The 25,508-nt window shown below is 34.0% G+C and overlaps 1 protein-coding gene and 1 long non-coding RNA gene across 8 annotated transcripts in view; one reads left to right on the forward strand and one right to left on the reverse strand.

The window, feature by feature from the left end:
* Window positions 1-25,508, forward strand: part of LOC121481155 — a 179,947-nt gene that overhangs the window by 114,374 nt on the left and 40,065 nt on the right. For all 4 annotated transcript variants that reach the window (XR_005985200.1, XR_005985198.1, XR_005985199.1 and 1 more), the window contains exon 3: window positions 1,019-1,130. This is a non-coding gene — a long non-coding RNA (uncharacterized LOC121481155). The remainder of the gene's footprint in view (window positions 1-1,018; window positions 1,131-25,508) is intronic.
* Window positions 1-25,508, reverse strand: part of PTPRQ (protein tyrosine phosphatase receptor type Q) — a 200,357-nt gene that overhangs the window by 90,708 nt on the left and 84,141 nt on the right. For all 4 annotated transcript variants that reach the window (XM_041738237.1, XM_041738236.1, XM_041738238.1 and 1 more), the window contains one exon: window positions 22,023-22,292. In XM_041738237.1, the coding sequence (XP_041594171.1) occupies window positions 22,023-22,292 (270 nt within the window). The remainder of the gene's footprint in view (window positions 1-22,022; window positions 22,293-25,508) is intronic.

Here is a 25,508-nt window from a genome sequence, read left to right on the forward strand (position 1 = left end):
AGCCTTCTGGACTAGATTCAAGATTTTTAGCACAGTGAGGATATAAAGTGCAGTGGGGATATTTGAAAAGTTTAATACAGACTTTTCATTTGCATTAAAACGATAGACTCTGCTCTTTCCCAGTGGGAGCCAGGAAGTATGATCCAGACATTTCCCTCTTTTGAGTCCACCAACAAACACCACTTCATGTTTCAACTTCAACTGAGGGTTTACTAAGCAACTAAAAGTGGGAAGAAAATGGGATGCGTTAGTTATCCAATGAACTGGAAGAAGGCAGAAGAAACGACCCTTTTTCCAATTCAGCAGAAAGGATGACAAATTGCCCGTGGTTGTTCCATGACCAACTTTTTCCCCACTCCAGTGTTAATATTTTAGGAATGAAGACTTTAATGGCAAAACTTGCTACCTATAAAAATTTTCAGCAGATCAATACTGGTCCACAGGCTCTTGTGTTTTCCAAATAAGTACTGCAGGAAAAAAAAGTCTAAAAGGATAGTACTTTAACCTGACAAAGAAACAGAAGAATTATTTGTAGCCTGACTAAAGGAAGAGTATCAGCAATTGAGTTGCCTTCCATGTGACAGGAATAATGATGGACCCTGCACAGATACACAGTGTCTGGCACATATGGGCACACAATAAGTATTGACTATATGAATAAATTATGGTTCATTGAAACAGTCCTTTGGTTTTTAAGTGGCACAAAATTTTGTCCACATTTTCCAATCCAATGTATTTAGAAAGATAAACCAGAAATAAATCTAATCTGAAGCCAAATATATTAGCATAACTCATACACAATTTTTTAAAACAAAGATACCTCAGTGGCATTCAGAAAAGACCAGCATTTATATGCAGTATCTTCTCTTTTGATGAACTGTGTGTTGAACTAGACTATTTCAAAGCAACTGCCCTATTGAATTACAGATACAAAAAGGATTACACTCATTTTAGCATGGAGAATCAGATTTCCATTCTTTAAGAATGACTAAAAACCTCAATTTTTTTCTATCCACAGATGGTACTAATTTGAACACATCATTCCATGCTTCCTGGAGTAATCACACAGCTTGCTTAGATTTTCTAAACATGACTGAACTGTGATGAAGCGATCAACATTCACTGGCAAGGTATTCCGTAAATTACATTTTTATTCGTAAATTATTCTTATCTGTAAAATACTTTCATCATAGTTGAAATGCAAGCCTGTAGAACTATATAAGTGAAATTTGTTTTAGGTTTAAATGCTTGTCAGTTTTTAGTGACTATTTAGTAGGTTCCACATAGAAGATGAAAGTGTGTATGAAGTGTAATTATTCTCTGAACTTCGAATATCAATTATTAGAAGTTGCCAACATCCCATGATAGAATTCTTACGGTGGTTTGTATTAACTTCTCACTGACCTGATTAAGCATACTAACATGGAAGACCAAATTTCTTTAACTCTTTCTTTATGACTATATATTTTTATCTTCAACCACAAATGTACTTTCTTTCAAACAAAACAGATGCCTGGACATTTATATTTATAATTTATATATATGAACCTTTAAAAAGTACCAACATAATGTTTCCAAGTTTATTAAGAATATTTTGCCTCTACTAGTTTTAAATAATCTACAATCCTTTTAGAAACACAAGGTACTAATATATGATCTCAGCATATACAAATAAAAATCACAGTTTATCAATACTAACATAATACGAATCAATATAAAAATAGAAATTCCTACAAAGTTGAGCGCAAAAAAACAATTTCAGCATAGCAGATATCAATTTTGCACTAATTTGAATTTAATTAATAACATTTACTGATCATTCACATTGAACAGTGTAGGCAAGTCATTATAAGTCTTGCGGAATAAGCTGCTTTTCATATATATCTGAAAAGTAATTAAGCCAATAGAAACCACCACAAATAGGTGATGCTTAAGGAAATGTTTCAAGGAAAGAGAATATCTGGGGGCTATAATTTGAAGGAACAATTAGGAATCAGTAGATACGTGGAAGAAAAGATGTTTAAGTACATTAAGTATGAGAGAGATATAACTAACTACAAATTGTCAAGATCTGGAAAGTATACTAGACTGGAGAAAAGAAGGTTTAATGAAGTAATAAGAAAAAAAGAGGAGGCCATCAAGTGTATTATTGAAAGGTACTGAAAGTTTAAGAGGTGAGTTTAGGTGATTACGTAAACTCTATTAGGCAATAGAGAACAATCAACAGAGATTAACTGGTAAAGTATAAACTTAAAGAAAAGCTTGAGCCTCCATGTAGCTAGTTATTAGGAAAAGTAGAATTTGATAGAAACTGGTTAGATGTTGTATATATGCAGTGCAATGCAGATTAAAATAACAAGAATAATTAGGAAATAGAGTTTTGTAAAAAGGCAAAGAATGTCAGCAGAATGTGCTTATTTACTGGGCAGAAAGGATATAGGAGTAAAATATGGAATGAACCCAGAAATATAATGTACACTGTATACTTCCTAGAGGTAGGCTATGACTCAGCTCTATGTTACAGAAAATAATACAAAGGAAAAACTCAAGAGTTTAAATCTTTTGTGATTGTAAATAAAGACAAATAAACAAGAAGATGCAATTATCTCTGGTTCTGAGATGAAAGATGTGTTTCTCTCGCAAAAAAAAAAAAAAATCAAATAAACAGGTTGTCATGTAATTTAATGAACAATATCCTCAACAACATCCTTACATAGTAAATGCTAAGTATCTTTAACTTGGCTCTTTCTTACAATGTCTCTCAATGTGAGTGAACAGAATAACTATCAAACATGTTTTTGCAAAACTATTTCTTCAGAGATTCTAATTATTCAGTTCAGACATTCTTCCCTCTAGCAGTCTAGTTTAATATAGAGATAAATTTTGGAGTAACTGGGCTAGAATTTATCAAAATATGCTATATAAAAATGATTTTAGGTGGTAGCATGAAACTGGGAATTTGGGTTGACACACTCTTTTATTGTTGCGCCAGATAAAGTCATCTTAAATATTCCACTTGAATGAAAGAGAATTGGGAAAGTACCTATATGCAGGACAAAATTTCCTAAACATTTTTAAAGTGTCTATAATATAATAATATTAGTGCTTAAATCAAGTATTGATGAATACATAACTTATTTATAAAAATATCTCACTAAAACTTTTGTTTTATTTTTGGAGAACGCTGCAAAGAAAATGGGCTATATATTTTCTGTTTGGAGGGAAAATGAGTTGATTTGTTTTATAAAGTCAGTAGTTTGACATCTCTATATACCAAGCCATCTCACAAAAATGTCCATCAAAAGTGACAACTTTGATTTGAAATCGTTTATCAGAAGTAGTTCTTAGGGTAGTAATTACATAGCAGAGTTAGTTGTTTATTAAGTACAACCCTATAACACCTGGAGATGAAATTGAATCATAGACACTAATGAAGAAATGAGAAAGATATATTGGTTTGTGGGGATTTGCTTGAGAATGGATATGACTAAATGACATATCAGTTTCATATCTTGTTAACATGAATAGAGATATCGTAGGAGGAGAATATTTGGTTAGCCTAAGAGGTCAAGAAAAGCCAATTTGGGATAAATAAACATATATAAGCTTGGAAATCATAAGAGTGAATTAACATTTAAGGGGAGTATTTGTATATATAGTATCACAACAGTAGATGATGAAAAACTTAGCCTCTGTCAAGTTAGTAGTTAATGGGCAGTGAAGCAGAATGGGAAAAATAAATAATAAAAAAACTCAGCCAATAATGTCTGGCATATATTGATACTTGAGAAATATTTGTTTAACAAATAAAGGAATAAGTCAACAAATGAATGAATGGATGCGTGCACAGATTTCAAGAAGAAAACATCGCCAATGCTCTACCAAATGTTGATTGATGAAAAAGTGTCACCAATGCTGATTGTAATGCAATGCTACCTGAAACCATTCCTGTTTTCTAAGATTGTAGCTGTACAGAAAACCTTGATAGATTAAAATATATAAAAGGGGTCCTAGTTCTAAAGTTTGGGGAAAGCTCTATAAAAGAAAGAGAAGAATTTGGAGTTTTCCAGGATTCTGTAACACACACATGTGGATGTGCACACACACACACACACACACACACACACAGAGGGAGAGAGAGAAAACAAAAGGAGAGATGGAAAGAGAAACAATCAATAAAGGAGAAAGGATGAAAGGATGGGGTGAGATTAGGGACTCTGTAAAATAAAGTAACCAATAGAAAAATCCCGATTGCCAAAATATTTTTAAGAATGAAAATATATAATGTTTATTTTAGAGTCATGTATGTTATAGCAGCATAAACCACCTTTCTGTGTGCCTATCACAAAAAATTCAGTAAGGCTATTTTATATAAAAGTGTTTAGTATGACTGGAGGTGTCAAAATCATGCAAAAAATAATTTTGCAGAAGCAGCTGAAAATTCATATCAAAATATTCCAATGCCCAAAAGTAGTAAGGTTGAGGATCTGTTCTGATGGTATAGCAATAGTTTTTTATCAGACTAATTCTCCTGCAGATAACAACTACACATCCTGTAGGAAACAAAGAAACATACAATCAGCTTTTGGCTTGAGGTATTATGGAATGGCATATGAGATTGCCAATGTAGCTGGAGAAGGAGGGAGCCAAAGAGGGGTTAGACCTAAATTCTGGGTCTACAATCCTTGGCTAATCTCTTAATTGTACATGTATGAAGGACACACTGAGGAACACAGTGGAAAGATACAGATGCAAAACTGAGTAGAAATTTTTGTTGCTTCCCAGTGCAAAGGAGACAGAATTTGGAGTTTCAATTCCACTAAATTAAGGGATTGGTAGGTGGCACAGGCCTTGTATTAAAATCCTAAATGGCCATACATTTGACTTTACTCCACATCTCCACATTAAGGATTTCTTCTGTAAATAATGGAGAAATCAAAACCACACATTCACAAAATTACCACTCAGTAATTTAATAGTCTGTTAGAAGACAAACCAAACACTCTTCAGAGCAAGATAGCAAAATCCAGAGTTTCTGCAATACATCACCAATGATGTCCAGTATAAGTTTAAAAATTACTGGGCAAGTAGGAAAATTACTACTGATGGGAAAATGTGACTCACACTCAGGAGGAAAAAGTGCTCAATAGAAAGAGATCACAGAATAATTCAGGTGGACGAATTAGAAGAAAGGGAATTTCAAACTATATAAATATTTTATTATTTAAAGATAGATTTATTTATTTATTTATTTATTTATTTATTTATTTATTTATTTATGATAAACACACACACAGAGAGAGAGAGAGAGAGAGAGAGAGAGAGAGGCAGAGAGAGAAGCAGGCTCCATGCAGGGAGCCCGATGTGGGACTCGATCCCGGGACTCCAGGATCGCACCCCGGGCCAAAGGCAGGCGCCAAACCGTTGAGCCACCCAGGGATCCCTATATAAATATTTTAAATTTGACTTAACAGAAAACACCATCATAATTAGAAACCAAATAGGGAATTTCAGCAGAGAAATTGAGATAATTAAATACAGAACTAAACAAAAATTCTAGAACTTAAAGATACATCTGAAATGAAAAATTCACTGGATTTATACAACACAGTGTAAAAATGGCAGAAGACAGTCAATAAACTTGGTAAAACATCAACAGAACTCCAATCTGATGAACATAGGAAAAAAAGTGAAACAATTTAATAAAGCCTCAGAAATTGAAAGGATAATATCAAGAGATTATAATTGGAGTGTCAAAATAGGATAGAAGAGGAAAGAAAAATATTTGAAAAAATAATGACCAAAAATTTCTCAAACTTCAGGAAAATATTAGTTTACCAATACAAAAAGTTAAATGAGCCCTTAGCAAAGCAAATGCAACAAAAAGTACACTAGCCATATCATTGACAAACTGCCTTAAAGAAAAGATAAAGAAAAAGGATCCTGAGAAATGCCAGAAGAAAATAACATGTATCACAGACAAAAGAATGATGTCTTTAAGGGGAAAAATACTTGGGGGAAAGTAGAGGGAAATTACCTACCCAGAATTTTATATCCAGTGAAAAATTTTTTCATAAATGGAAGCAAAATAAATCTATTTTTAAGTAAATGAAATTTGAGAGAATTTGAAGTCAGCCTATCTGAACTAGAAGAAAGTCTTAAGAAAGTTAAAGGGAAATGACACTAGATGTATGGCACTAGATGAAATGATACCATAATAAAGAGCACTAAAACCAGTAATTACATAGAAAAGATATGTGATCTTTTCTCTATTTAGAGGTCTACTCACTCTGTAAGTAAAAATAGTACAATAAATTGTGGACTTTACATTGTACATATATGTAAATTATTTAAAATATATGGATATCAAATGAATGACATGAATAGCACAAAGTATGGCAAAATACATGGAACTGTCCTTTTGCAACTTCATATATATGTTTTATATATATATATATATATATATATATATATATATATATATATATATATAATTTTTTTAGAGTGGGGGCAGGGGAGGAAGAGAGGGTGAGGAAGAGAGACAATCTTAAGCAGGCTCCATACCCAGCGTGGAGCCCAACCTGGGGCTTGATTTCACAACCCCGAGATTATGAGCTAAGCCAAAATCAAGAGTGGGACGCTTAACTGACTCACCAAGGTGCCCCTGTAATTTCATATATTTTATGTGAGGTTGTATGATATTAAGTAGCTATGGCAAAGTAAAAAAATCTATTGTAATCCCCTTGAGCAACCACTAAAAAGAATAAGACAAAGAAGCTAAAAATACAACAGATGAATTAAAATAGAAAGCTAAAATTATTCAATTAACCTAAAGGAAGGCAAGAAAGAAACAGGAGAGGAACTAAAAAAGAGATAAGACAAAACAAATAACAAACAGTAGAACTGAATTCAACAAAATTAATAATAACTTTAAATATAAATGGGTTAAATGCTCCATTTAAAAAGCAGAGATTGCCAGTCAAAATAAAAATGAAAGGCCCAATTAGATGCTGTCCACATGGCCATACTTTGCTGTCACCAGGCATACAATTTAAATACGATACAAATAATTCAAAGTAAGGATAGAAAAAGATATATGATGCAAACAATAAACTAAAGAGCATGTGCCTATATTGATATCAAACAAAAGAACTTTTAAGACAAAGAGTATTCCCAAAGATAGAAGACAAATATGCACATGTTTTAAAAAAACAAATTTTGAAGGACATGAACCAAACAGTGACAGAACTGAAAGAAGGAACAGATGAATCCACAATCATTGTGGGATATTTAACATTCCTTTCTCAATAATTGATAGAATAATTAGGCTGGAAGGTGGTAAGGATATAGATCTGCAAAATATCTGCAAACACCTTGAACTAATAGAGAAAACATTATGGCCAACAATTGAAGAATATACGTTATTTTCAAGTGCTCATGGAAGAAAAATTCAACACTATAAATCATATGCTGAGCCATAGAGAATTTCTCAACAATTTTTTAAAGATTAGGTCTTAAGGATATATTCTCTGACAATGACAATAAATTAAAAATTTATGACATGAGAATATCTAGAAAATCCCAAATAATTAGAAATTAAACATGTTTATGTAACCATAGCTCAAAGAATAAATTGCAAAGGATATTAGAAAATATTTTTATCTGAAAGTAAAAAGCCAAAATTTTTGATGTAAAATTGTCAGGAGGAGACATCACTATAAATGATTATACTTGAAAAGAAGAAAGGTTTAAAATCATTATGCTAAGTGAACTAAGCCAGACACAGAAAGATAAAGTGTGGAATCTAAAACAGTCGAACTCATAGAAAGAGGGTTTAACATCATTAATCATCACTGATATGAAAATAAGACTTAAAAATAATGACAGAAATTCTTTACATGAGCTAGAATGTCTGAAATTATAAAGACTGTTAACACCAAATTCTGCTGATACTGAGACTGAGAAGGAATTAGAACTTTCACATATTGCTGTTAGGTATATATTTAAAATAGGACAACCACTTTAGAAAACTGTCAGTTTCTTGAACACAAACATACATCTAGACTATGACCCAGTCATTCTACAAGAAAAGATTTAAACAAAAATATCTATAGCAGTTTTATTCATCATATTTAATTTAGAACCTACATATCCAGAAAAACAGACACACAAATAATGGAATATTCATATGATGGAAAATTACTCAATAGTAAAAGAAAAAAAAAAAACTGAAACCCTCAAGAACGTGAGTTCGCAATTATGTTGAAAGAAACAGACCAGACATTCAAGAGTACATACAACTCAAGAACAATTGGCCATAGCTTTTGCTGACTGAAATCAGGACAGTGTTGCCTTGGAGAGTGGCTGTCCAAGGGAGTTTTCAGTGGGAGTTGGAAATGTTCTATATGTTTTTGAATGGTGTTTCATGGGGATATGCATTTCTGAAGACCCACTGAGTTGTATACTTAGGTTCTGTGCATTTCATTATATACATAATAATTTCCCACAAATAAAAAACATAAAAAAGAAAACAATCACATGAAAAGAAAAAAAGCTTTCCCATAAAAGTATAGTAATAATATCCAAAGTAAGTTATATATTACATTTATGTAGAATTTAAAAATACTAGACACTAATCCCTTCTAGCTAATGTTTTATAAATCTAGATGTTAGTAGAATAAAATGGTGATGAGCTTTCTTGTATTTTTCATATGTCCATACTAGAGAAGAAGCCTTACAGATTAGCCCACGTAGTCAACAAATACTTTCAACTATCTTTTGGAAATTATTCAGTCTTCAGGCAAATTCCTAATAGTACTTGTGAGATGAGTGAAGTAAGTCAATCAGAGAAGGATAATCATTATACGGTTTCACTCATACGGGGAATATAAGAAATAGTGAAAGGGATTATAGGGGAAAAGAGAGAAAATGAGTGGGAAATAACAGAGAGGGTGACAAAGCATGAGACTCTTAACTCTGGGAAACAAACAGGGGGTAGGGGAAGGGGAGGTGGGCAGGGGGGTTGGGGTGACTGGGTGACGGGCACTGAGGGGAGCACTCGATGGGATGAGCACTGGGTGTTATATTATATGTTAGCAAATCGAACTCCTATAAAAAAAAAAGTACAAAAAATAGTACTTGTGAGATTAACATTCTATCCAGCTTTCAAGGCGCATGTCTTTACAGTTAACCATTTCTCTGTAATAACATCATAAATACAAAGTTTTAAAATTTAGATCTAAACTTTAAAAATATTAGACTTCTCCTACATAACAAATATTAATGTAGCTGCATTTTAAAAATTACAAACAGGATCTTGGTTTTCAAAAAATCCCTTCTAAAGTAGGCTAATCTAATTACTAACAAACTAGAAAATTAGGCTACTGATTTTTAATGTATCTTTTAATTGGTATAGATTTCATTATTGTGATCCATATGGAATAATACTAACATTGCAAATTGTTTTTAAAGTAATAATTTGTCATAATAAAGTGCCCAAACACAGAACTAATGGGTGATTTATTCGAGGTTGCAATGAATACTAGGTGGTAAACATTCAAATTGCAATGATGACATTAATATACTAAGAAGCATTATTTCTTTACTTGAATTTTGAAAATGTTTAATCCTATATGGGCTGCTATTTATGCATGCCTTATATTTATAAAATAGCTTTCTGACCAAAAATTATTTACTTATATATTATGAAACTTGTAATATTTGAAATTCACTAAGTTGAAGTTAACAATAATTTGCACAACCTTCTATTTGTTCAAAGCTTTTTTATATTCTTATTGTGTTATTTTTAAATTGAGTCTAAATGTAGTATTATTAATGAAATTTTGCTATCATTTAAAGTCATTTATTTTACATTTCAGAGTTTTTACACCATTCATAAATGGTTTTTCCCTGAAGCTTATAATCTCACAAAAACAACAGGCACATTCCTGAAACTTTCAAGTAATAGGGTACTGGAGATAAAGAGAGAAAAGGCTCTTGCATGCACACACACACACATCCTTAATTTATGTAAAAAAGAAAGTAAAAGGGAATAAGAAAAAAAATGGAGTGAAATGGGGGAGGAGGTTAATATGTAGAGGCTGTTATGAAAAGTACCAGCTACAGCTGCATAGGACAGGAATGGAAAATAGGGTAATAAGATATGTCCCAGTTCTTAAATAAGTTAATAAAAATGTTGCTTGAAGAACAGCTGTCTTTAGCTGGAGCTGGGATGAAGAAAGGAGTAATGCCTGGAGTCTACTTAATGAAAGGTATTAGAGCATCTATGGGGTCAAGGAGAATTATGCAGAGAAACTCAAATTCATTTTTTACAAATGGAATTATATTTAAAAGGACTTTTAAATTTAGAATTTGATACCTAAGACAATTTTACAATGGCAAACATTACACCTCTGGAACTGATCCAGGATAAAAAACACGATACATGTCTAGGAGCCCTAAAAGTTTCCCAGAATGGCTTCAGTATTTTACATTAATATTTTTAGTATTATAGTATTTTTGGTATTATAGGTAAGCACATATCTGATGATAGAAATTGAGTTTTCCTGAATTTTAAATCCATATTTGGGCAAAAGTATGTATATAGTTACATCATAAATATATCTGCACAAATTAATGAGGAAACTCATTACAAGGGACCTAAATCTCCCCTCTCCATAACAGTTCTATTGAGATATTGTGAAAAAACAGAAGAAAACTATTCTAATTCCAATAAATGCAAATGATGCATTGAATTTCTAAGGTAAGGGTCACTCTTTCCAGTAGAAAGAGTTCTTGGATCCGTGGTAGTTCTGCTAATAATTAGTTATAGCTCACTTAGTAGATACTTAACCTGTGTGCTTCATTTTCCATGTCTGCCAAATGAAATGACTGAATGAAGTTATCTCTGAGGTCCAATGAAGATAATTCTAAATTTTAAAAGCACAAGAAATAAATTTGTTTCATCACAGTTTTCCCATAGTCCCTAGCATATACTACTTCACACGTATTAAATAACATCACCTTGAATAGATGGATACAAAAGATACCATGCATGATATTAAGCATCATAATCAGAATTTTTGCTGTAAGCATCTTTGCTGCCAGCATCGTTGAAACATAACTGATTGGCTGTAAAGCAATTTTGTCATAAAAGATAAAATCATGAAAAATAAAAGGACATTCATTAAAAAGGACATAATGAGGCATTAAAATGAATGACAAAATTTGAAAGACTTTATGGCAAAATACTAAATATTTGAATACATTAAAATGTATAGTGTAGACTCATGGAAATACTGCACAAATAACAGATTTTATTTTTTAGATTGTACCTAAGCACTTGTCAAAGTTTCTCATTCATAGTGTTATACATTCTTCTGCTTGTTGATTCATTTTCATGTACAGCATCTCATTCTTTTTCTTTTTTTGCTAAAATGTCTTCCTTCATTAAAAGATATATCAATTTCTAAATACTTGGATGCATATTTCTAAGTGAGCTTTGTATTGAGTTGTGAAAGCCTTCCACACCGTTGTTTGTTCTTAGCATTTTGTCACATGTCCACTGATAGATGCTCCAAAGTTCTAGGGGAAATGTGGGTTCAAAACTCTGTGCCATTGTATAGACCGTTATGGGAACTGGCTAAGATTTATATAACATAAAAATGGGAGTACTGTATCAATAGAGAAGTGAAACCAGTTATTTTTATCTTTTTTGGAAAAATTGCCTTACAGGGTAAAAATGATCTGATCCTGGTGAAAATACTTGCAGCAAAGACACTTACTTAGAACCATTAAATATATCCCTATATGAACTTCTGCTTTGGAGAAGATGGAGTAGATGTTTTCTCCTCACTCCTTCCAGTAATTGCAACTAAAACCATGTACATTAAATATAAATCAGACACAAGAAGACACTGAAAAGTGGAGAAAGGATAGAGCAACTAGGGAAATCAGGACCCAAGAAACAGCACAGTGGTGAGTTCTCTGGATTTTCTTTTTGCCTCGTATATCCTCAAAGCCAGCAATTTGCAAATACCAACTAGCTCAGGCCAAAAAAGCCCTAATAAAAGCCTGCTCTCTCTAGCCAAGAAACAATGTAGCCTAGTGAGACAAAAAACTTTCAGACAGTCACAGCTCTACCCAAAACCACAGGAGAAAACTGTGGCCCCACTCCTTCTCATGACAGCAAAGGTCAAATGGGGAACCTAGTCTTCTGCCCTAGCTACTGAGGCACCCCAACCATCTTTGACAGGGTAAGGCTGGAGAAGGCAAAATAAGAAGCTAGAACTTATACTCTTTCCAGAAGTAACAAGACCCTCTACCATGTTGTTGGAGAACCATGTGAGGAACAGTGATTAGGAACTCCTACCTTCCCAGCTACAGCCAAGAGACCTCCTCAGTGGAGGCCTAGTGGGTAGCCCTCTTTCCTGTGTCCACTCAGCATTCTTCCCTGGGGTGTCAGCAGAGGGTGAGGGGGGAACTTGGATTCCTACCCTCACCTGCCAGTAATGGAAAGGTGATCTCCCTTTCTCTACCAGAGTGGGTCACAGGAAATCATTACAAATGTAATGTCCTTAATAATGATAGGGCTATTCACAAATTAGGTGAGCTGTGGAAGTTCTAATTTTCCAGCAATGAGTTTGTTTCACCTAAGGTGTAAAAATTTTGTGTGTAAAGTGGTTGGTATTATTTCATTATTATCCTTTTGACATTGGTAGTGTCTGTGGTATCTTCATTCCTAAATAATGGTAACTTGTGTCTTCCTTTCTTCATTGTCAGGCATGCTAGAGGTTTTGTTAGTTTTAACTTTTCAAAGAATCAGCTCTTTTTTTCACTGATTTTTCCTACTGTTTCATGTTTTTTTTTTATTTCACTGATTTCTGCTCCTATTTTTATTATTCTCTTTCTTCTTTCAGCATGCTTTGCGCTTCTTTTTCTTTTTCTAGGCTGTAGTGGAGGAGACAGTGACCTTAAATTACTGATCTAAGATGTTTCCTTTTTTCCAACGTATGCATTCAATGCTATATATTTCCCTCTCTTCACTGCTTTAACTGTGTCCCACACATTTTGACATTGTATTTTCATTTTACTTCAATTCAATGTATTTTAGTTTACAGTATTTCTTTATTTCTCTTGAGATTTCCTTTTTGGCATATGGATTATTAGAAGTACCACTTTCTATAGTTGGTTTGATATCACATTTCAGATCCAATTTAGCATCCTGAGAGCACTTAAAAATAATTTAAAATCTCCTCAAAAAGAGATCTGTAGGACCAAAGTCTTTCATTGGAGAACTCAACTGAATGTTTAAAAAAAGAATTAGTATCAATTCTATACAATCTCTTCTAGAAATGAGAAGAGATTCATATTATGAAACTAATGTTACCCTAATATTGAAACTAGACAAAGACAGTGGGGAAAAACCCTCACAAAACTACAGACCAATATCTCTCATAAATATAGAGATGTAAAAAGCCTTAACAAAATATTAACAAATATAAATCAATAATATATAAAAATAAATACACCATGATCAAGTGAGGTTGATTCCAACACTAAATGCTTGTTCAATATTAGAAAATCAGTCAATATAACCCACTATATTAATAAGATAATGAAGAAAATCACATGAAAATATTAATCAAAAATGACAAAATTATAGAAAATGGAGAACAGATGAGTGGTTGTTAGAGGGTTAAGGGACAAGACTTGAGTGTGGCTATAAAAAGGTAACATGAGGGATTATTTTCATGGAAATGTTCTTTATTTTGATCGCATTCATGTAAATACGGTAGTTGTGATAACATACTATAGTTTTACGAGATGTTACTATGGGGAGAAACTGCCCAAAGGGAACATAGAATTTTTCTGAATTACTTTTTATAACTGCATGTGAATCTACAACTATCTCAAAATAAGAAATTTAATTAAAAAATATATTCTAGAAGATACACCTTTCTTAGATATTTTACCATATAATCATCTAAAAATAATTTTATAGCCATAAGTTTCTATTTAGGCTCCCAAAGTATGCATCTTAAGTGTTCACTGTGTGCTTATCACTTTCCTAGGACTGTGTATTGATTGATTAGTGATTCATTCAATCTTTCATAATATTATTCATTATCACTGTATTCCAGACAAATTTCTAAACATTGGAAATAGCTGTGAACTACACAAAAATCCCTATCCTCATGGAACATGCACTGTAATGAGGACAGGTCCATAGACAATGCTATGTACAATATAAAAAAATAAAGCAGATAAAGAGGACAGAAAACTCTAGGTGAGAGGAGGTTCAATTATAAATAAATCAGATCCTCTTTAAAGGGTTTGCCTTTGAGGACAAATTTTCAAAAGATAAAGGTAGAGACCATACATAACTAGGGGAAGAGAAGGGAGGTTACAAAGGACCCTAAGGGCTATTGAAATGACCCATAGGATTTTATTCTTTGTGACTTGAGATGCTCAGTAACTATGTAATGAACAAATTTTTCTTCTAAAAAGTACTGCAGTCTTTTAGGACAATGGTCAAAAAACAATCACTATTTTTAGAGTTACTTATGTTGCTTCCCATTTTAAATTTAGCAGACTTCTCACTTTTCCATGATATTATATTCAAACTTCTGCTACAAATATGCAAAACTAAGAGCAAAGTAAGCCCCACTTAAGTTATTCAACTTCCCTTCCTACACTCTTTCCAATACAATGTCCCCCGCTCTACTCAGGCTTCCACCTCAGCCTGACCCCTCATATTACATTCCTTTATCCCACCGGGTGTTTTCTCTTAGAATTCATATTTACTTCCCTCTCCCTATTAATCTCACTATTTTGTGAATAATGATCTTGCCACAGGGTGGCTTACCATGAGTGCCTTAGCATACCCATAATCTTCAGTTCTCTATACCATTTATATAGCTCAAATAAAATGAAATACATTCTTTGACATGTCCTACGACATTTTCTCACAGCACACTGAGGAACAACAAAAAAAAATATTTTAAAAAACTTGGTTATTTTATTTATCTGTATCAGATAATCTAAGCAAACAGTAGTTTAACAGCCTATGAAACTCAGGGTTCAATACCATATCATCATTTCCCATTAGGTTTCCAAATCTAAGCTTCTCCTACAAAGAAATTCTGAAGTTGCCAATGAGCAACACCTAACATCTAAGAACATTCCATTTCTTCAACATAGCTTTCAATAAAATCTATTTGTCTTGAATATCTATTTAATTTAATCTTCAATCCACACAATTACTAATGTATTAATATAGTTTTTAATTTAATTGCTTTATATATATTGGATATGTCTTTGCAATAATGGTGGAGTTATTTGGATGCACACAGCAGAGATCACTGATGCTATCTGGGATTTGAACTTGAATCTTAAACCCCAAACACAGAGCCTGCACATAGTAAGCATTAAGTAAGTATATATTGGTCAAATTTTCACACTATAAGTGTAAAAGATACTTCTCACCTTATGTTCACTCTTAAGAAAAGTATTATGTTTAATACTTAAGTCCATATGAGGGATACTTTATAAAACACTTTCATTTCAATTAGAGTAGCAATGCTAATAGCTATTTCTTTCTGATCTGTGACAGGCAACTATAATGGCTTTTATGCTTTCAGCAATTACTGACTGGTAAGTAGAATGTGTCAATTCACTTGCTTAAGAACAAACAGGTTCATGCAATTTTCCTACATGCTTGATTTCTTACCTCAACTGAGGAGACGGATAAGGAGAGCAATGCCAGTGGGATGTAGACAAAGGAAAAAGTGAACTTTTGAAATAGTGCATTTATTTGCAACCCTGAGGAACACTTTTACCACCCACATTCAGTCTATTCAATGGTATTTGAGAATGGTATACATTTTTGTAAAGATATAAATTTTTTTTTAAAAGCTGGTAAATAGAAATCAAATTTAGTCATAATCACAGTTTGCCCAGTAATCTCTTCACTGCTAAGAGAGGCCCACAAAATAGGGATTCAAATAAAATGCATAACAGATATATCTCTTAAATAATTCTTAAAGGATCATAGTCAGGACTTTGCAAAGAGGATTGAGAGTTTATAAATATATTACTGTAGGTAATATATTAAAATATATAATATGTATAATTCTATTAATATAGGTAGCATATTATATATAATATTATATATTAAAATATGTAAATATATGTATATGGATAGTTTGTCATTACGGGTTTTTTCAAATAACCAAGAGTAGAAGGAAAAAGAAAAATAGGGAAATTGAACACATTCCAATTCAATCATACTGTATCATTAATATATTTGCTAGTTCAGTGGACTTCCAGTGGGTTCCTACAGGTGCCTGACACCTTCTGTTGGATTAAAACTAATGAAGAAATCACTGCTGAAAATAACACTCCTAAAAACCTCATATGTGTATTTTACTTTCCCTCAATTAAATTTTGGGCATCCAAGGGGTGTAGCTTATTCTTATTGTTTGATTGGAAATTACTTAACTCGGAAGAGCTTTGAATAAATCCATACTGTAAAATTATCTTCCAGAAAAAAAGTTTTAAAAACTCAATATTAAATCACCACATTTACTAAGATTTGAAAATCATATGGATAAGTGATGGATTTTGAGTTAATATGAGATTCTAAAAGTTCAGTTCTGTGTGCATATGAACTTGCTATAATATTTTTATTGGTACATATGATATATTTTGACATAAAATACTGTTAGAAGTACCAAGTTTTGGGGCCTTCATCTATATTTGCCCTATTCCAACATGTTTGACTGTGACAGTGGAACCCGCTTAGACACTAAACACTAATCTCCTCATAAATTCAGTCATCATGATGCATGTTTAACTGTGCCCAGATATGACCAAGTTTACACTGAGAAAAATACACAATAATCCCTGGAAGGAATGTTAAGGTCAGACACCAGGCAGTGAGAGAGTGAGCCAAATTTGATTTTACTTTATGTCAAAAATAAGTACAAAGTCAGTGACTCAGAGCTGACTATACACCGTGACTAATCTTAGACCACTATAAATTAGAACTTTGCAACAGCTATAAAACTGTTTCCATTCTGAACAATGAATCTCCAGTTCTTACTAATGTCTAATCAACAAACAATTCATGTGAACCCAGATAAAAGCATTTACCTAAAAAATATTGTAATCAGAAATATAATTACATGCTAGACCTGAAACTTAATTTTAAAGATGAAAAATTTATTTAATTATTTTTGTAGTACTAATTAATACTTATGTTTCATATGAATGACTCTCCTTAATTAAAAATACTTCTACATTTGCATGGGAGAAAATATCTATAATTTTGCCTGGTGGAAATGTGGAAATAATATTTTGCAATAGAATAAATCCCTTATGGAAAATTATAGATTTCATAAGAAAACAATTCATTTCTTTCTTCTACAAACATATGAGTGTCTGTAATTTCCAGGGTATCTGCTAGGAACTGTGAGTAAAAAAAAGACAAACTGGACATATACCCTGTGAGCAGAAAGGTTAAAATGGGTTAGAGTACATCTCTAATTTCAGCACTGTCCTACCCATGTATGTTGTTTAAATGTAGATTTTTTTGTGAGTCTTACTTTCCAAATTCTGATTCCATAGGTCTGGAGTAGGGCCTGAGGGAAATACGTTCTGATACAGGGAGTTAAAAGTCTAAACTTTGAGAAACATTTGTCTTCAGTGTGAGTACATAGCACAATCATGTATCTAATATCTGCCTAATTCATTGATGTAGATTCCCTTCGGTTTTCACTCAAGTAGTCTTTAAACTCTGAGTTAAGATCCAATTCAAATACTTATTATTTTTTTTTTTACAAATACATTACCTGACATTCATGTGTCTCTATATCAAATGCACATTACTATTTTGATTATGTGTTCTTAGACCGTGTTCTAGTAGATCCGTCTATCAGATTATGTGTTCTAGTAGATCCATTCTACTAATGGAACTTCTGCTCTGTTCCTGTGATGAAGCAGTCATCTTGAATACCCATGGACTCTCTAACGAGTCTTCTGCCTTGTTTTCGGTCTTGAACCTCTCATTTATCTCAGAATTGTTGGCCTGTCCTTTTTGTCCAGTTCTCTGAGACTAAACTTCTGTCCAATGACAGGGCCATTTTACCTCATCCTAGACCACCTGATGCAGACCATCTGCCTGGATTTGACCATATTTCCTTCTGCCAGACTCTGAATAGCAATGGTCTGCTCCCTACCTACTAGGGAAATGCCTATCACTCCTTTCTAGAGATTTCTGATACTGCTTATTCTCACTGCTATCACCATCAAAGCTCATGGGTAATCTATTCCAGTACTTCCCAAAATTTACAGAGAATCAGATCACCTAGAGAGATGCTTAAAAGTACAGACCTGGGCATCACCTCTTGAGGCTATGATTCAGCAAGTCTGGAGTGAAGTCCAGGAATCTGTGGCTTTAAAGCTTAGCCTGCCATTGAAGAATTTAAAACACACAGACACACACACACACACACACACACACACACACACACACACACTAAAATTGGGCTTTTAAGAATGAATACAATTTTGTGTGACATAGAAAAGGAAAAGGACAATATAGCTTCAGGGAGCAAAGCAATTTGATCATGAGAAAGTGTTGAGTAGGTTTAAAAACAGAGAATCTAATCAATTATTACCCATAGCAAGTAGCAACAGTTTAATAAATGTTCTTTGACTTGAACACATGAAATCTAATGTACTGAAAAAATGACGTTTGGCTAGAGGCATCAGCTAAATGAGGAAATGCAGTAGAGAAGCATAAGAATGAAAAGCTAAATAGAAGCCAGATTTTCATTGGTGATCAATTCTGGGGTGCATTTTCTAGACAAGAAAAAGTAAAACATTTGGAGTATCCTGGGCCATCTCCTTCACTTTGTGCCTTTCATTCTTATCTCTATGCTTCAAGTACCCAAATCTACATGTTAGGATTGATACACCAACTAGTTCTTCAACTGAAATTTTCTAACAATTTACCTATGTGCATTTGTGTGAGTGTGTGTGTGTGTGTGTGTGTGTGTGTTTGTGAGAGAAAGAGAGAGAGAAAATGCAGGAGAAAGTAGAATGAACTGATGGAGTAATGTTCTAGAAAACATATGATATTGAAACAAAACATAAGAAGCTAGATTCCTGAAAAGAGGAAGGTAATGATGTCCCTGAGAAGCTATCTTGAGAGCATAAATAAAGATTTAAAATCTTTAAATTTTGAAGGAGGTCAAGTCAGGATCACTGATTTTAATAAAATGAATAGTCACATCATTTACAGATGATACTGTTCAAAATGAAAGCAGGATTCTCCTATGGAAAATTGACAAAGTATAAACAAAGGATATATAGAAGATTATGGGGCAGCTAGGAGAGTTAGAAAAGGCAAATTTATAGCTAATATAGGTAAACCATTTCTGTTTGTTTTTTTTTTTTTAATACCACTGTTCATCAGCCAGTCTCTGATGAAAACAGTGAAATCCTCTCAGAGTTGGGAAGCCCCTGAAGATGAGTCACAATGGCATGGTTTGAGATAGAAGGAGCAAGAGATAGGTGTTGCTGAAAAGCATTCATTCCAGCTGAACATGGAGACCACTGGAGTCTAAAGAAGTGTTGCATCAGAAGCATAAGAAGAAAAGGGTGCTGATTAGGATGCGGAAACCAGGGAGAAGGTACACCATGTCTCAAAGCTCTGTGGTTTACTACCTCAAGGACAGAGAAGTAGAGTAAAATTGGGTGATGCTGATTTCAAAAGGAGGAAGGAATTAAAAGATGTTTCCAAGGTAACAGATCTGGATGTGCCAGAAGTAAACAATTATGCTATTACCCACAGCCCCTATTAGAGAGGACTTCTGGGGAAGTGGCATCATCAGGAAGGAATCAGACTTATGTTTATAAGCAGGTACAATACTGGAGAAGGTAGAAGGATCAGAAAGGAATCGGACTTATGTTTATAAGCAGGTACAATACTGGAGAAGGTAGAAGGATGAAGGAGATTATGACGTAGGTCAGACCAGTGTCAGAGAGGGCAAGAGGTTTCTTCTTTGTGGACTAGAGCTTAGTGAACTGGATGTTTTTGTTCAAATAATATACAAGATAAGGGCTGATATATAGGAAAAGGAATATATGAAAGAGTTTGGCAGCTATGGAATTCAGGAAAGCATATAGAATTCTATAAAATCAATTAAGTAAAAAATGAGATACCCACCTCACACCCATCAGAATGGCTAAAATTGACAAGTCAGGAAACAACAAATGTTGGTGAGGATGCAGAGAAAGGGGAGCCCTCTTGCACTGCTGGTGGGAATACAAGCTGGTGCAGCCACTCTGAAAACAGTATGGAGGTTCCTCAAGAAGTTAAAAATAGAGCTACCCTACAACCCAGCAACTGTACCACTAGGTATTTATCCCAAAGATACAAATGTAGTGATCAAAACTGTATCAGCAGCAATGTTTATAGCAGCAATGTTTACAATAGCCAAACTGTGGAAAGAGCCAAGATGTATGTGTGTGTATATATATATATATATATACACACACACATATATATATTACATCTTCTTTATCCATCCAGCTGTTGATGTATAATATGCATATAATATAATATATATGTAATATATATATCCATGAATATATATATATATATATATATGGAATATTACTCAGCCATCAGAAAGGATGAAATCTTACCATTTACATCGATGTGGATGGAACTGGAGGGTATTATGCTGAGGGAAATAAGTCAATCAGAGAAAGAATTATAATATGGTTTCAGGCATATGTGGAATATAAAAAACAGTGCAGAGGATCATAGGGGAAAGGAGGGAAAATGGGAAGAAATCAGAGAGGGAGACAAACTGAGAGACTCTTAACTATAGGAAACAAACTAAGGGTTGCTGGAGGGGAGGTGGGTGGGGGATGGGGTAACTGGGTGATAGGCATTAAGGAGGGCACTTGATGTAATGAGCACTGGATATTCTATGCAACTGATGAACTACTGAACTCTACATCTGAAACTAATTATGTACTATATATGTTGGATAATTGAACTTAATTAAAAAAAGAAAAATCAAAAAAGGGATAAATATCAAAATGCTTACATGTTTATTCCATATTTTAAATTATAATAAAGCATAATTTGATAAACTCAATTTGGATAATAAGAAATACATATTTGTGGAAACACAGTAGAGCAGATTTTCTCTTTTTTCCTCCTTTTAACCTCCTAATGTTGTGGAGAGGGGTCAATGTACTACATGGCTGGTACTCAGGTAACACATGTCATAAAAATGTGTGTGTTACATTTTTAAATATTTCTTCCATATCATTAGATAAATGTGCCATAAGGACAAATACCATATGAATTCACTCATATGTGAAATTTAAGAAACAAAACAGATGAACAGGGGACCCTGGGTGGCTCAGTCGGTTAAGTGGCTGCCCTCAGCTTGCTTGGGTCATAGTCCAGGGGTCCTGGGATGGAGCCCCATGTCAGGGTCCCTGCTCAGCAGGGAGCCTGCTTCTCCTTCTCCCTCTGCCCCTTTCCCAGCTCTCTTTCTCTCTCTCTCTCAAATAAATAAAATCCTAAAAAAAAAAAAAAAAAAACAAAACCCTAGATTAACAGAGGAGAAAAAAAAGAAAAGAGAGAGAGAGAGGCAAACCAGAAAACAAACTCTTGATTATAGAGACCAAACTGAGGGTTGCTGGGAGGGAGGCGGGCAGGGGTATAGATTAAATGGATGATGGGTTATTAAGGAGAGCACTTGTGATGAGCACCGGGTGTTGCATGTAAATGATGAATCACTGAATTCTACAACTAAAACTAATATTACATTGACGGTTAACTGGAATTTAAATAAAAATGTGAAAGAAAAAAGATTACGGATGGTATGGACAAATGTCTGACACAGGGCACAAACAATGACTTGTTTCAGGTTAGGTACCTCTTTCAGGTAAATTACCTGTTTCAGATTAATTATATGTTTCACAATAGTTACCTGCTTCGGGTAGTGTGCTGATGTTGCATGTTTTTTCATCACCTTCACCTGCTGAGGTTGAAGCTCTTATTTTAAAGACATATGAGGTATTGGCAAGAAGTTTCACGAAAGTATACATATGATTTTGGGGAGAGACTTTTGTAGAATTCCTTTCAACTGTTACCAGATAATGTGTAATTATTCCATTTGCCTTTTTTGGTGGATCCCACTTCACTAAAGCTGATCGCCAGCTAGTTGCCATACACTGTATGTTCTGTACAACATCTGGAACTTAAAAGACAAACAAATGCCCAAAGTTAAAATTTACATACATCTAGTAAATGATTTCAATATGTGATTGCTAGATAAAATCATGTTAAGGAGTTGAGACCAAATAAAAATTTAATATGACAGCCTTGCAATGTGTGCTCAATAAGTTGACATAAACTAAATCAAATGGCAGTTGGCTCATTTTCTAGGCTATTATGTTAATCCTTACAATACTGAGACAATCACTGAATATTTTCCTAGGGCCCAAGCACCTATCAACCTCAAATCCTGAAAAGTAGCTAACTGGACAGCCTCAAACTCAGGCAGTGGTTGTAGCCTACTCATTTTCTCTCTTAACCAGAAAGGAGCAGTCTTACCAATACTTTTTCTATGGAACCTTTTAATGCAAGACATAGATGTAGGTACCTCCATGATGTAGTATATCTGAGCCTAACCGTGTTTGGAGTTAGGTAGTCAGGGCCAGCTAAGATAAAACAGCACCAACATCCAGTTTTGCAGCTTGGATAGGAACACACTAACTTTCTGCTTTGCAGCCTTTGCAGAAATGGCTTCTGCAAAACATCGTAGAATAAGACAACCACAAAGCATTTGTCAATATTATGGGCAAGGGGCAGTTAAGACATAAGCCCCCAGATACCAGGCAAAAAAACACCATCAGCACATTGATATTAACCTAATAGGTAGACTGTGATCAAAGCCCTGGTTGGCACAACTCGGCACACCCTGGTTGCTTAAGATAGTTCTGCAAAAGAGCTCATAAAAAAACCCTAAACTTAGAAACCTCGAGGGCAATCCTCTCGGGTCCCCTCCCTCTCCTGGAGCTTTGTACTATTGCTCAATAAACTGCTTTACTGCCCACCACCCTTCATCTGGTCCATCTCTTCATTCTTCAAAAGAGGCATGACCAAGAACCATGAGTGCTAAAGGCGGAGAATTCCCGCAACAACAGTACTAGGAAACTTGCAATCAATTTAGGGATCTTGTTTTTACAACTGGTAGGCTTCTTTGGAAAAATTGTGAAGAACTGATCTCTCAGTGTCTTTTTAAAAATCATTGGAGGGAATATTTAAATCAGTCCCAGGTTCTAATTCAGTTCCAGTGTTTTTCCTAGAACTTCCATGAATTTACTTGGAAGTAACCCAATTTTTCAAAGGTCTACTATATCTGGTATACCTGGCACCACACACAAAAGTGACTGCAGATTGGAGAGATTGGCTACTTCCCACAGAAATGTCCAGTTAGTTAACATCCCCTAATGTCAGCATAGCTTTTCCTAATTTAGTAAAAACAGGATGCTAGAAGGTAAATATGCATATAGTCAATTTGTGGATGATAAACAAGTAGTGAAACAACTTGCTGTCATTATGCAAAACATAGTTATTTAAACAATACTCGAGTTAATCTTTGATTTGTCTAAAGTTCTCTCCTCTGACCTAAATTTATCTTTACAAATTCTTCCTCTGTAAAGTAAAGGCGTCAGAACTGAAGGAGACTGCTTAAGGAATCTGTGGCATTTAAAATTAAAGAAAAGACCATTTCTCAAATGCTCTAGGGTTCTGGCAATTAAATATTATTTGCTTCCTTATTTTCAAAAACATATAATAATATTTTCATAAAATAATTTAAGAAGCAGTTGATACTTTGCTTGAGTTTATAAAAAAAGATTTTTGTGACTGTTTCACTGATTCCGTAAATTGAAAATCAACCAGCTGATATTTAACCTTTAAGTTGAAAAAAAACTATTAAAGCAATCAAGGCATAGAATTTTATGCAGTAATTTTATTTTATTGATAAAAATATTTATTGGATTACTGTCTACAAGATTAGCCTTGATTTTTACTAAACTGATATATGTGTAAATTGTTAAAATGCTTTTCTTCTTTATAGGTTTAGCATTTGTATATAAATTATCATTTAAAATACACCCATTTCCTATAGTCATGTCCACCCTTCACTAGAGGTCAGAAACTGAAGTGCTAGTTCAACTTCTTCACTGATTTTTTCAGACCTTTTAAATCTAAACTTCCTGAAAAAAAAAAAAAAAAAACTTCCTGAATCATGGTTTCTTCATCTGTAAAGGAGAATGGGGCAACAGTAATATTTTCTTTTTTGAGCACTAAATGTGCATCCAACATACTAATAGGAGCTTTATGTGGATCTTTTCAAATATTTTCCACAACAACCTTATAGGTGGCTACTGCTAATATGTGTTTCTTTTCAGTTAAGAACATAGAGGCTCAGAGGAGTCATGAGTCTTTGCAGTTATATAGCTACTAAGTCATGGAGCTTGGATTCAAACACAGACACTCTGACTTCAAAGCATGTACTTTTATCCACAATAAATACTGTTTTCTTAGCCTGTCTTACAGGAATGCTATGGAGAAAAGTCTCAGATATTCACAAATGCATGCAAAAATGATTAATGTATCAATAAGTGCTCTCCAGTTTCAATTTAGAGATTCACTAAAGCAAGAGAAAATACATCTCAAGGTACAGAGAAAAGATAACTAGAGCAAGATCTTGTGCTCATTCAATAATCATTGATTAAAAAAAAAGTGAGGAAGAGATGCCTTTATTTTTTTTTTTTTTTTTTTTTTCATTTTTTTTTTTTTTATTGGTGTTTAATTTACCAACATACAGAAAAACACCCAGTGCTCATCCCGTCAAGTGTCCACCTCAGTGCCCGTCACCCATTCCCCTCCAACACCCGCCCTCCTCCCCTTCCACCACCCCTAGTTCGTTTCCCAGAGTTAGGAGTCTTTATGTTCTGTCTCCCTTCCTGATATTTCCCAACATTTCTTTTCCCTTCCTTTATATTCCCTTTCACTATTATTCATATTCCCCAAATGAATGAGAACATACACTGTTTGTCCTTCTCCGATTGACTTATTTCACTCAGCATAATACCCTCCAGTTCCATCCACGTTGAAGCAAATGGTGGGTATTTGTCGTTTCTAATTGCTGAGTAATATTCCATTGTATACATAAACCACATCTTCTTTATCCATTCATCTTTCGATGGACACCGAGGCTCCTTCCACAGTTTGGCTATTGTGGCCATTGCTGATAGAAACATCGGGGTGCAGGTGTCCCGACGTTTCATTGCATCTGAATCTTTGGGGTAAATCCCCAACAGTGCAATTGCTGGGTCGTAGGGCAGGTCTATTTTTAACTCTTTGAGGAACCTCCACACAGTTTTCCAGAGTGGCTGCACCA

This window comes from Vulpes lagopus, chromosome 23, assembly GCF_018345385.1.
Source record: "Vulpes lagopus strain Blue_001 chromosome 23, ASM1834538v1, whole genome shotgun sequence".
Lineage (NCBI taxonomy): Eukaryota > Metazoa > Chordata > Mammalia > Carnivora > Canidae > Vulpes > Vulpes lagopus.